Source organism: Mus musculus, chromosome 5, assembly GCF_000001635.26.
Source record: "Mus musculus strain C57BL/6J chromosome 5, GRCm38.p6 C57BL/6J".
Classification (NCBI taxonomy): Eukaryota; Metazoa; Chordata; class Mammalia; order Rodentia; family Muridae; genus Mus; species Mus musculus.
Window position 1 is genome coordinate 87975824 of NC_000071.6, and position 13762 is coordinate 87989585.

Sequence of the window (13762 nt, forward strand, 5' to 3'; positions counted from 1 at the left end):
ATCTCCTAACTGATGGAAGTCAGATTTTTTTTCTCTATTTTCTAATGCAACATATTTTGGAGAAAGTACAAAAATGTTAATGGTGACATGCGATTCTCTGAATACATTTAGGAAATAATCCCAATTGTTTTCTTTTCAGACAAAGAATCACAATGAGTACTTATGTTTTTGTTGTTGTTGTTTTGGTTTGTTTGTTTGTTTGTTTTGTTTTGTTCCTGGCTGTCCTGGAACTCAATCTGTAGACTAGGCTGGCCATGAACTCAGAAATCTGCTTGCCTCTGCCTCCCAAGTGCTGGGATCAAAGGCGTGCACAACCACTGCCTGGCGCAATGAATACTTATAATCCTGCTATCAAAAATAGTAGTAGCTTTCTTAGGAAATACAAAGTACCTAATACTTTATGCCCATAAAGCAAATACTACCCTCTCCAGTACATCTGCTTTTGATGAAAATGAAGAGATTTAAAGTATGACACAAGGCTTAATGCTTCTCTTTCAGGTCTACTTCTCACTGATTCCTATAAAAACATAGAATTTTGATCAATAGAGATGTTAATTACTTTTTTCTGAAAGATATCTTCCACTAAGCCAAAAGGTTTATTTTCTCAACTAAGACAAATAGTAATATTGACCATTCTTATCATTTATAATCAGAAAATGTCATATCTCCCCCTTCTCTTCCCCATTCTCTCTCTGTGTGTATGTGTGTGTGATTGATTGATTGATTGATTGCCTGAAACTCCAATTATAACTGCAAATATACTACTGAAGAGGATGTAGTCTTAATATTTTGAAAGTTAAAAACCTAAATGACTAAAAATGTTAATACCAGAAGCACCAGAGCCTATTTTCAGTTCAAGTTTACTTAATTGGAGGAATTTTCTTGAGAAGAGAAAGAATAGTATACATAAAATAATCTTAAGTGACTTCCTCTTAGTCTACACTGTTTGCCAAAGTGATGCCACAGGGTCTTCCAACAATACTGCTCATATTGAACGTAACATGTCTTCCATTGCTGATGAAAGGGACAAAATGTTTGATACAGATCTTCTAGAAACCGTAAGTCAAAACCAAAGAAAAACTTCAATTCAGTTTTCTACTTTTATACCCAATGAACAATATGAACTAATTTTTTTTGTAACATAAGACATAACATCAGCTTCTACAGTGGAAGGCACAACTTCTGAAAGTTAAGTATATCACTTTATAGATGGAAATGTAATAGAAATGACAGTCGTCTAAATGGAAATAAAACCCCTATAAAATGTTGAGTCCCTATCTCAAGACTAAAACCATTATGTTAAGGCAGTCAGTGAGGATCCTCTCCATGCCTCTGAAGCTGTCAGTCAAGCTTTTACATTCTCAGGAATCCCTTTCTGTATCTCTTGCTCCTAAAGCCAACTCCATGAGAAAATTCACACTTCCTTCTAAAAAATCCTCATCTTACCCAAGAGATAGTAGAAGATTCTCAAAAGAAATTTAAGATAGTTAATCTTGAAAGAGACACTACTGAATTTCAAGTACCAGGAAGTAAGACTAGCATCCACAAAACCATTCTTGAGAAAGAAAAGCTACTGACCATATTTGATAAATATATATCATCCTTTCAAAAGTGAAGGGCTTGGAAGGTATAGATACTAGTAACACCTTTTAAGAGAAATATGGGTGCTATAATAAATGTGACTGAACTTTACAGAAACACTAGTAACAGAAGGGGTGGCATGACCACAAAAACAATTATAAAAATTAAATGTATTTGAATTTTAGCATCAATGAAGATGGAATTATTACTTTATCTGCCATAGCTAACTGAAAATTAAATGCTGATGAAAGAATATTATCTACATGGTTCCAAGTCTGTTCAGCACATAAAGATAATCATGTAAGGCAGCTATTAGTGTTCTATGGCTTACTTCTTATCCTTTTGGAATGGTGTATATACAATTTTTTTTTCTTCAAAATGGATACCCACTCTTCTCTGTATAGCACACCTTATCCTGAATTTAGATTCACAAAACACTGAGTGATTAATGAACATTTTAAAAACCCTCCAATAAATGAGCCAATTCAGAGGATGACTTTATTCTGTGTCTTCCTCTATCTAATTGATGATATTTCTATTTTTAAACAAATAACTTGGATCTATACCTATCATAATTTCCTTTTCTGTGATAATGACAACATACCCTATATCTAACAAAGACACTGGGCTAGGATATGATACTGTAAGCCTACAATCTCACACCAATGAGTCAAAGGCAGAAGGATCATGAATTCAAGGACAACCTAGGCAATGTAGGCAGACTGTCTCAAACGACCAACAACAAAGAAAAAAGAAGAAGAAAAAGAAGAAGAAAAAGAACCATTTTCAACATCAGCAGTGAAAACCTCCTGAAGAACAAAAAGATTTCAGGAGAAACTATTCAAGCTTTTTAAATGAATGCCTTAAAGTCTATTCCTGTATGTCTACAGAGATTGGTATCATATCTCTGCCATGCCAACTAAATAAAAGGAAGCTGTGAGCACTGTGTTCATAGTTGATGGAGGAATAATTTTGTCCTTGGAATGGAGACTACCACTTCAGGTGATGTTTCCAGCTCTTTTCATGTTAGACATGTATGAGTCTGAAATTTGCATTTCCTCTGACCCATGGAGCAAGAGACTGGCTCTAAACACTGACACTGAATTTTTTCCTTTACCTAATCAGCTAAATCTTAAAGCCAGTTATACAATTATTACCCCTTAATCTACAATTATTGCCTGCTACAATAACATTTGAAAATCCTTCTGAAATAAATATCTTCTAGAGCAGCTACTGTTATTTCATCCCTGATTCTTTATGCCTTGTGAATTTAAATACATGACAGAAACTTCTTGCCACAAAAGTCTTCTGAGGTTGAAATAACAATTTTCAGGGTGCAGAAATCCATAAAAAACTAAACCTAAAATACTGGATACAGTGTGTCCTAAGTTAACTGAAGACAACACCAAAAGCCTTACCAATCCACTAAGTTTATTATTGTTGTTAATATTATTATTGATAATATTTTCCTACTTTAAAAATAATATTTCTCTCTCAGAAGAGAAGAACTGCAGAAGTCTCTGCTACACAATTATCTTATTTTTATTCACCATCAAAAGGGTGTTTAAATTTTAGTCATTTAAGCACCACAAATCTCAGAGAAAAGAATAGCTCTGCCTCCAATAATACAGGGTCACTTACTTATGAAATAGTTGATTCCGAAAAGATGTTGAGAGCCTTCAACCATCCGGAGTGTTGATTATTGACACTAAACCACAAAGTACCTAGCAGGCTTGAGTATGTCTGTGTCAAGGGGCACCAGCGCCAGGTCAGAAGGTGTACACTTGTAAGCAGAAACAGGGTAAATCCTAGGTTTTCTAAAAATAAAATTCTTAGTATGGATTTTTATTTTATAGTCAGAACTCCATAATTTTTTCTTCTAATATTAATGCTCATTCTAGGAAATGTCTGATCACAGCCAAGAAACAGCCTCCATGGTGAGCCCCTGTCATTACCTGGGTGATTGATGTAACAATCCCCATAATGACCAATGCTTCAGTCACTATTCTGGGCAGTACTCCCTTGCCCAGGGATGCCACTAAGCCCAGAGGAAAGATCTGTGAGAGTGCTCAGTGCCCCTCTGCCCCATGGCTGAAGATGGATCGCCCAAAATTTATTCTCGACCTCCAAGAGACAACAGTAAAACACCAACGGAAGCAGACATTTTCTTTGGGGCTGACAACACCATTCCTAAATCAGAAACAACTATTACCTCGGAAGGAGACCACGTTACTTCAGTAAATGACTGCACACCGGATGGTGATTTTTCAACTACAGTCAACAAGCTCACACCTACAAAGGAAAAACTCAAATTAGAAGATGATATTGAAGGCTGTCTGAAATTAACAACTCTTCCAGAGAAAGAAATTACCACTCCAACTGAAACTCCAAACTCCAAACCTAAGGGGTCAATTACTGAAAATTTCATTCCAGTGAAAATTGGAAATACCTCATCCCCAGTTGGTACTGTTTCTTTAATAGATTTTTCCAGTAACACGGCAAAAGAAGATATCTTCTTAACCACCATTGACACAGGAGAAAAAGAAGTCGTACCCACTACTGAGTTCTCTGGCACACTAGAGGACAGTGCTGCTGATGTGGAGGATGCCTCTGGATTTCCAGATGAAAGCACTGAAACTGATGTTCCTTCCTCTGCCACCTCAGATGCTCCTGATGATGGAGCTGTTCAGGTCACTGACTCCTTTAGTCCTGAGGCTGGAGTCCCCCCCTCAACTGAAAAGGAGGTCACCACCATTCCAGACATAACCAACATTGCAGAAGAGAATGTAACTGAGATCAAATTGATTGTTTCAGAAGATAGGCCCAAAACTGTGACTAAACTAAGTGACTCCGAAGAAGAAAAATTTATCACTGTTTTTGAACTCACTAACTCGGCTGAAAAAGCCAAAGATAATGTGGAAGATCCTTTAAATGATGAGGAATCGACTGATGGAGCTAATGATTGGATGGAAAAAGAAACTGCAAGTGAGGCAGAGTCCCATGCTGTTCTGCTCACTGCTGTGGAATCGAGGTATGACTTTATTGTCACTGCCTCAGAAACTGACAACGTCATGGAGGAATCACATGTGAACACCACAGATTTGCCTGAAAACGAGACAACAGAGTCTGTCACTAATGTCACAGAGGAGCTTCCTTCAGTGACCTCTATAGTAGATACCCTTAAGGACAAGGAGGACTTATCTACCACCAACTCCGGTCTCTTCAAACTGCTGAAAGAAGAACCAGACGATCTCATGATGTAAAACCAGTAACATAAGGGAAGCCACATAGACATACACGAGGGGTTAAACGATAGTCAGTCGTAATGTCTAAGAAGTTACTCAGCAAGAAAAATCTTTAAAAGAAAAAAGAATATTGTGGGCATTTAAGGCAAGTATGTTAGACTTAGAAACTACAAATACCCATGGATAGGTCATGCAGCAAAATATATTAAAGGGCAATTTTAAAACCAACAATCTCAGCACTTTTCCTAGATTCCAGTTTATATAACAACTTTAGTGTAAAATCTTCCATATTAGATTTCAGAGGTATGAAGAGGGCAAGCAGTAAAGGAAGCCATTTCTTGCAATATTTAATAATATGTGCCATTTCAATGAATTCTAAATATTATAATTTAATGAAATTAAGGATATAAAGAGAATCAAGTAATGTGTAAAAATTAACGAAGTGCTAAAAAACTTTCTGAAACTCTTTTCCTAAACATTTTCCTTATTAATACCACAGATGTATTCTCTTTAATTATAATACAGATTTGAAACCTGTGTGAATGTAAGAATTAAAGTTCCTTGTAATTGCTTAATAGCCATATGTAACATAAGAAATCAGACATATTTATTCACACATATTTGATGCTAGTTAAAATAAAATGTAAGTTTTACCTATATATTCACTTGAAAAATAATATATAAATCTGAATTGACTGTTTTTCCTGAGATTAATATCCTGAATTTTTGTCAATTTTTCTTTTCAGATCTTAAACGTTGAATGTTGTACTCTTCTTAGGCAGTTGGTTAGCAACTCAAGGACGCATATCTTCATTCTTTTCTGATACAGACTTTGCAAGTGGGTCTGTTGTCGCTGGGCTGATTCTCCTCAATAAATTATTCTGACAGCAACTGATTTACTGTGTGTGACATATTTGATATTCTGATGCAGAATTCTTAAGAGTATTAAATGAAAAATTAAAATTCATTGGTTAAACAAACCCAGAAATAGGATCTTCTATAAAGATCTATGATCTCGTTTTATTAAAAAATGAAGGAAAATTTTAAAAATGAAGAAATTAAAACAGGCCAAAACACTGAGTGAATAGCAAATATCATATATGAGAGGGAGTGTGGGTGTAAATAGACTCTGGCCCAGGATAACTAAAATACAAACATTTGCTATGAGGTTAAGAGCACTTCAGACCATGGATATTGTGACTAATCTCTCTGGAACAATCAAGTATCTGGGGAGAAAATAAATTGGAACACTGTTTAAAATATACTCTAAAACATTTTTTTAAAAAAAAGTCTATTTCCCCAAATGAAGATGATAAATCCACCTAATCCTATAACAAAAGACCCAACAATGATTACCATGCTTGACATAATGAATAGTCAAAATTATATACAAAAATAATTAATGCATAACCTAAAATCAAATAACTGGAAGAAAATAGCAGTATATTTGGTGATGCAAAGGGTATTACCCTTGTTATGGAAGTGTTTCCACAGAGAATCACCCATAACGTCTCACCAACATGAGCTGTACAAGGACAACATCAGACATACCAGAGTGGACAGGAAAAGTCCATCACAGTGTCTTAGTCATACACAAAGAACTACAGGGAACTCAGATACACTGAGAGTGGGAGAGATAATCTATAAGGAAGAGCATACCTATTGGTTGTCCCATACCAAATAGTCACCCCTCTAAACATGCATGCAAGAACATTACACAGACTGAGCAGATTGTATTTAGGAATATATAGTAGGTACATATACATGTAGGCATGTAACAATGAAAATGAGACCATGGATTTGAAAGAGGGCAAGACAAAGTATATTGGAGGAGCAGTATATATGGGGGGGGGGGCTCGACAGAGTAAAGGGCTGTGGGAAATTACATAAATATAGGCTCAAAAATAAGAGAAAAATACAGGCCCTGCACCTTGTCTGGCGGCACAGTGTAGCTGGCCCTGGTAGAGTGGGTGCAGGTGAGCTGTCCTGACAGCCAGAGTGTGGGAGAGCTGGCCTCTTCAGTCTTCTGCCACGAGGTGGCATGGGGATAGAGTACCCTTCACCCTCCCCCCTGATCCTCTGCAGTACTGAGAGCTGGCCTCAAGGAGCAGGGGAGCTATCTCTGCACCCCCTTACTGGCAGGAGCACTCCAGAGAGCAGCCTTGCACCTTGCCTGAACAACACAGTGGAGCTGTGCCCTGATGGCAAAAGGGTTAGCCAACCTAGAGGGTATGAGAGAGGGAAAGCAGGCCAAACCCCTTGTAGACAGCAGCACTTGGGTGAGTGGGCCCTGTAAATCACTGGGCAGCATCCTGCCTCCTGTCAATGGCAGTGTAGGGTTTCCTAGCTGGAGCAGTGCCAAAGAACTCCCCTGGTAGTTCAGATAAGGGAGAGCCAACACAGCAATCAGCTGAGATACAACTCAGACCTAGATTCAGAGCTCTGAGTTGGCTCACCCCAAAATCTCTATCATCTGTAAATGGTCAAAACTCAGGAAAGAGCCATTCCTGATGATCCAAAGCTACAGGATCTCTATGGCACAGGGCAACAACAGAGTAACCAGGAGGAGTCCTGATGTGGATTCAATATTGATGGTGTCCCAGAACCAGAGATCTCAAACTAGACCTTCCAATGGACATTTGCTAAGTGAAGATGCATGGACAGAGGGATTTAAAGTGTGACATACCACAACTGTTTATTTTATACTATGTTTAACCATTTGACAGTTAAGTAATTTTTAAAATTAATTTATTCACTTTGCCTTCTGCTCACAGCCCTCCCTCCTCTCCAACCAGTCACACCCTCACAAATCCCTTCTCCTATTACCTTTATCCATCTTGTCAGAGAAGGGAAAGCTCCCGTTGGGTACCACCCTACCATGGAATCTCAAACAGCAGGACTAAACACATTCTTTCCCACTGATGTCTGAAACAGGCAGTCCAGCTAGGGGAAGGGGACCCAATAGTAGGACACAGAGACAGTAACAGACCCTGCTCTGATTATTAGGGGACCCACATGAAGACTAACCTTCACATCTGCTATAAATGTGTAGGGGGCCTAGGTCTAGCCCTTTTATGCTCTTCCGTTGGTTGCTCAGTCTCTGTGAGTCCCCATGGGCATAGGTTAGTGCACTCTGTAGGTCTTCTTGTGGTGTCGACCTTCTGACTCTCCCAATCCTATCATCCACTCTTCCACAAGACACCCCAAGCTCTGCCTGATGTTTGGCTGTGGGTCTCTGAAGCTATTTCTATCAGCTGCTGGATGAAGCCTCTCAGAAGACAGTTGTGCTAGGATCTTTTGTATGCTATACTCTATAAGCATAGCAGAATATCATTAATAGTGTCAGGGGTTGTTTCTCTCCCATAGGATGGGTCTCAAGTTGGACCAATCATTAGTGGAGAGCCATTCCCTCAATTTTCACTCCATCTTTGTCCCTGCTGATTGTAGGCAGGACAAATTTGGGGTCCAAGATTTTGTTGGTGTCCCTTCCGTTGACTGGCTACAGGAGGTGGACACTTCAGTCCCCACATCCCCTGCTATTAGAAGTCTCAGCTAAGATCACCCCCATAGATTCCCAAGAGCCTCCCCTGTCACAGGTCTCCAGCTATTCTCAGAGATGCCACACATCAATTTCTATTATCTGCCATTTCACCCCCAACTCTTCCTCCCTTCTCCCCGTCCCAGATTCCCTCCCTAACCACTCTTCCACTCAGTCCTGCAATGTCTGTTTTTATTTGCCATTCTGAGTAAAATTTAAGTATCATCTCTTGGACCCTCATTAACTAGTTTCTTTGGGTCTGTGCACTGTAATATCATTATCCTGTATTTTGTGGTTAATGTCCACTTATAAGTTAGAATATACCATGACTGTCTTTCTGGGTCTTGGTTACCTCACTCAGGATGATAGTCTCTAGTTCCACTCATTTGCCTGCAAATTTCATGATGTCTCTGTTTTTAATAGCTAAGGAATATTCCATTGTATAGATGTACCATATTTTTCTTTATCCATTCTTCAGTTGAGGGACATCTAAGTTATTTCCAGTTTCTCGCTGTGAATAAAGCTGCTATGAACATAGTTGGGCAAGTGTCCCTGTGGTATGGTGGGGCATCTTTTGTGTGTGTGCCTAGGAGTGGTATAGTTGGGTCTTGGGGGAGAACTATCCCAATTTTCTGGGAAAACACCAAATTGATTTTCAAAATGCTTGTCCTATTTTGCACTCCCACCAGCAACAGAGGATGTTCCTTTTGTTCCACATCCTCTCCAGCATGTGATGTCAATTGAATTTTTGATCTTAGCCATTCTGAGTGATGTAAGATGGAATCTTGGTGATTTTGATTGCATTTTCCTGTTTACTAAGGATATTGAACATTTCTTTAAGTGTTTTGTGGCCATTAAAGATTACTCTGTTGAAAATTCTCTGTTTAGCTCTATACCCCACTTTTAATTGGGTAATTTGGTTTGTTGGTGTCTAATTTCTTTAGTTCTTTATATATTTTGAATATTAGTCATCTGCCAGTTGTAGGGTTGGTGAATATCTTTTTCCATTCTGTAGGCTGCCGTTTTGTCCTATTGACTGTGGCCTTAGCCTGACAGAAGCTTTTCAGTTTCATGAGGTTTATAATTGTTGATCTTAGTGGCTGAGCTATTGGTTTTCTGCTCAGGAAGTTGTATCCTATGCCAATGTGTTCACATCAGTTCCCCACATTCTCTTCTATTAGATTTATTATGTCTTGTTTTATGATGAGGTCTTTGATATATTTGCAGTCACACCAATGTATTTTATACTATTTGTGGCTATTATAAAGGTGTTGCTTCCATAATTTTATTCTCAGTCCATTTATAGTTTATATAAAGGAGGTACTGATTTTTTTTTTTACTTAATTTTGTATCCAGCCACTTTGTTGAAGGTGTTTATCAGTTGCAGGACATTGCTGGCAGAATTTTTGTGGTCACTTATGCATACTTCTTATCATATGTGAATAGTGATACCTTAACTTCTTTGCAATTTGTATCTCCTTGATCTTTTAGTTGTATTATTGCTCTATCTAGAACATCAAGTACTATGATGGATAGAGAGAGAGTGGCAGCTTTGTCTTGTACCTGAATTTAGTCGAATTGCTTTAGTATTATCTCCATTTAATTTGATGTTGGCCATTGGCTTGCTATATACTTGCCTTTATTATGTTTAACCATGCACCTTGCATTACTGATCTTCCCAAAACTTATAACATGATGGGTATTGGATTTGTCAAAGGCTTTTTCAAAATCTCATGTGAGTTTTTTCCTTAAGTTTGTATATACATTGATGGATCTTCATATATTGAACCATCCCTGCATCCTTGGAATGAAGCCTACTTGATAATTATGATGTTTTTGATTGTTCTTATATATGGTTTGCAAGTATTTTATTGAGTGTTTTGGCATCAGTTTTCATAAAAGAAATTGTTCTGAAATTCTTTTCTTTGTTAAGTCTTTTTGTGGTTTAGGTATCAGGGTAGGTGTGGCCTCATAGAATGAGCTTGTCAATGTTCCTTCTGTTTATATTTTGTTGAAGAGTTTGTGGGGTATTGGTATTAGCTTTTCTTTGAAATTCTGATAGAATTCTGCAATAAAACATCTGCCCTAGTTTCTGTCTAGATGACCTGTCCACTGGTAAGAGTTAGGTGTTGATATGTGGGGTTCAATGTGTGATTTAATCTTTAATAATGTTTCTTTTACAAATGTGGGTGTCCTTACATTTGGAGCATAGTTGTTCAGAATAGACATGACAACTTGGTGGATTTATACCTTTGAAGAGTATGAAGAGTCCTTCCCTGTCCTTTTTGAATATTTTTGGTTCAAAGTCTGTTTTATTAGATATTATAATGGTTACTTCAGCTTGGTTATTGTGTCCAATTGCTTGGAAAACTTTTCTAGCCCTTTACTCTAGAATAATGTTTACATTTGTTGCTGAGGATTTCTTGGCCTTGTACCTGGGAATCTTCTCCTTCTTCTACCCCTATTATTCTTAGATTATTCTTTAATTTTATCTTCTAAGCCTGAGATTCTTTCTTTAATCTCTTGTATACTGTTGGTGATGCTTGTGTTTGTAGTTCCTGTTCTTTTCGCTAGATTTTCCATCTCCAGAATTCCCTCAGTTTCTGTTTTATTTATTCTATTTCCATTTTCAGTTCTTGGACAGTTTTATTAATTTTCTTCACCCGTTTGGTTGTATTTTTCTTCACTTCTGTAAAGGATTTATTCACTTCCTCTTTAAAGTCCTCTATCATCTTTATAAGATTGGATGTAAGATCATCTTTTTCTTCAGCTGTGTGATATCCAGGACTTGCTGGAAAAGATTAGCTGGGATCTAGTGGTACCATATTTCCCTGACTCTTGTTGATTGTTTCCTTACACTGTCCTTCAACCTCTGGTTGTCCCAGGTGATGACTTGATATTCCTGATGCCAGAATAACTCCCCAGGGAGGCAGGTAGAACATGACAGTGTATCTCAGCAATGAGGACACTGATGCTCACCTCTGCTGACTGTGTCCCCATTGGACTTGGCATCAGCAGATCGGCCAGTGAGGTGTCTAAATGGGATGCTCCTGCTCCACATACAACTTTGCAGGCCTCCTCAGAGAAGCAGGATGATCTTGAGGTCCCACAAGGCTGTTCAGGATGACAGAGAGATATGTGGGACAGATGTTGAAGATCTGGTCATAGTGCAAAACTCTCCTCGGCTGGCTATGCCCCAGGTGGATGGGTTGGTTCGGTTGTAGAGGTGTCTAAGCTGGATGTTCCTGCCCCCTCCCCAAGCCTACTCACAAAAAATAAACAGCAGTGGGTCAGAAGGTGGAATTAATGGGAAAGTGCACAGCTTATCTCTGCTGGCTGTGTGCCAGGTGGATCCCATGACTGATTATTTTAAATAATCAATGATTAATTTTTAAAGCTTCTAAATTTTCTACCTTTTTTATAAGGCTAGAAGGCAATGTGGCACTGTGTGTGTGTGTGTGTGTGTGTGTGTGTGTGTTAGAAATCCTTAGTTGGTGGGTATAATGATGGTAAGGATATAAGACATGTAAAGTATTTGCACAGGTATGAAGACGTGAGCTCAGATCTCTACCACCCATGTAAATAGCCAGTTATAAGTATCAAACCCCAGCAGCAGGACAGGGGGAGAGGAAATGCAAAAGCAGATCTCTGAAACTTAACTGGCTAGCCAGCTTAAGTAACTGGTAAGCTATGTCTTGGTAGAGAGAAACCGATGCAGACATATGTCCTCCACCCACATGTGCGGGCATGCGCGCGCGCGCACACACACACACACACACACACACACACATTTTATATATATATATATATATATATATATATATATATATATATACACATATGTGCACATACATGAACTATTTAGGCTTGCTGTGACTGCTTTATATATTTTCCCTGTTAAGATTTTAATTTTAAATCAGATAATGAAAGATATGACAACTATTGAGCATTTATTACAAGCCACACATGACTTTCAAATTGCTTTTGGTCTTCATGATGACAGAGAAGGATGTTATTACTTCAAAAAAAGTTGCTCCTTGCGCTGAAATTTTATAAGTCTTTAAGACATAAGGTCTCATATACAAGCCGGGCATGGTGGCACACACCTTTAATCTCAGCTCTAGGGAGGCAGATGGCAGGCAGATTTCTGAGTTCGAGGCCAGCCTGGTCTACAAAGTGAGTTCCAGGACAGGCAGCGCTACACAGAGAAACCCTGTCTCAGGAAAAGAAAATCTAATCATTCATTCATTGCTCCAAGTCTCAGGCACTTCATAAGCAAAATATGTATACAAAGTCATACAGAGCTGGGACCTCATCTCAGTTTAGTACTAGATTTTTCAAAATCTTAGTGACCTGCACTTTATGAAGTGCTAGAAAATTATGCATAAATTGAGAAGCCAGCAGCCAAGGACACACTCTGTCAAGTGGCCTCCATCTCACCTTTTAGATAAACAGCATGATGGGATAAATAGTATGATGGTCCTGCTCTAATTCTTTACAGGGTGACCTGATGCCAAGAGGATATGTTCATCTTGAACAAAAGGCTTTGCAAATCTGTTATCCACCAGTAGATGTTCTGAGAAAACATCTCTGCTAATGATTGATACCTCCATGAAATTAAAGTTTACTGATATCAGCACAAAGACTAAACTATCAAATATTCACATTTTTTATTATTCACTACTTAACACATGATTGTGAACAAGATATAAAAATGTATTATAAGGAATGGTATGAATCAAGTGGAGAAGAGTGTATTGAGAAAAATTGTTATCATTACTTTTTTCTTATTCTTTTCTGTCAAGAAAGGAAGCAAGTGAGTGCTCTTAAATGCCAAAAATGTTAAAGTTGGGATAATTTTATAACTATTGAAAATTAATTCTCAAAAATTGTTTTACCTTGCAAAGCTAAAGAAGCACACAAAGAAGGTGACCATGGTCATGTATCCCCTAATGCAGCACAGTCCACATTAGCACATTACCTTGTACATGCCAGCGTTAAATATCTAAATGCTCATTATGTCTACCTTTGTAAGGAAATTATACTAATTGCTCTTATGTAGTAAAATGCTAAGAAAACGTCTCCAGTGAAAGAGAGGGATTGACCAAATGTGTAGTGTTTAAATTACTATCAACAAGGCTCACCTTTTCTGACACACACTTGTAATAATGAAGTTCACTGGAAAAGGAAAGAAAGAAAAACACAAAGGCCAACTATATCATTCCCCTGTGTTGCAGGAACTAGTTTGGATTAGCCCAGAAACAAATGATAAAATAATAATTGTAATAATATTTTGCCTAGCAATATAGAAGGGACAAAAGAGTAAAGGAATCAAAACCTTTATAAAGCAAGAATTGCCTGCCTTCTTTTTGAACCCTCCATACTGCAGAGGCTGAGA

General features: G+C 38.0%; 1 protein-coding gene and 1 long non-coding RNA gene across 2 annotated transcripts in view; one reads left to right on the forward strand and one right to left on the reverse strand.

Annotated features, from left to right (window-relative positions):
* 1700066N21Rik (RIKEN cDNA 1700066N21 gene) overlaps positions 1 to 3528 on the reverse strand; it is a 70764-nt gene extending 67236 nt beyond the window's left edge. The window contains exon 1 of the long non-coding RNA NR_045924.1: positions 3223 to 3528. This is a non-coding gene — a long non-coding RNA (RIKEN cDNA 1700066N21 gene). The remainder of the gene's footprint in view (positions 1 to 3222) is intronic.
* A 99-nt stretch (positions 3529 to 3627) lies between these two features.
* Cabs1 (calcium binding protein, spermatid specific 1) lies at positions 3628 to 5718 on the forward strand. Its single transcript, NM_027631.3, has 2 exons — positions 3628 to 4971; positions 5573 to 5718. Exon 1 carries the CDS (start codon positions 3669 to 3671, stop codon positions 4842 to 4844), a length of 1176 nt encoding a protein of 391 aa, NP_081907.1. The 5' UTR covers positions 3628 to 3668; the 3' UTR covers positions 4845 to 4971; positions 5573 to 5718.
* The last annotated feature ends 8044 nt before the right edge of the window (positions 5719 to 13762 follow it).

Excerpts from the sequence above, each read along its gene's own strand:
- Cabs1 (NM_027631.3), top strand. The coding sequence starts at position 3,669 with ATGGCTGAAGATGGATCGCCCAAAATTTATTCTCGACCTCCAAGAGAC.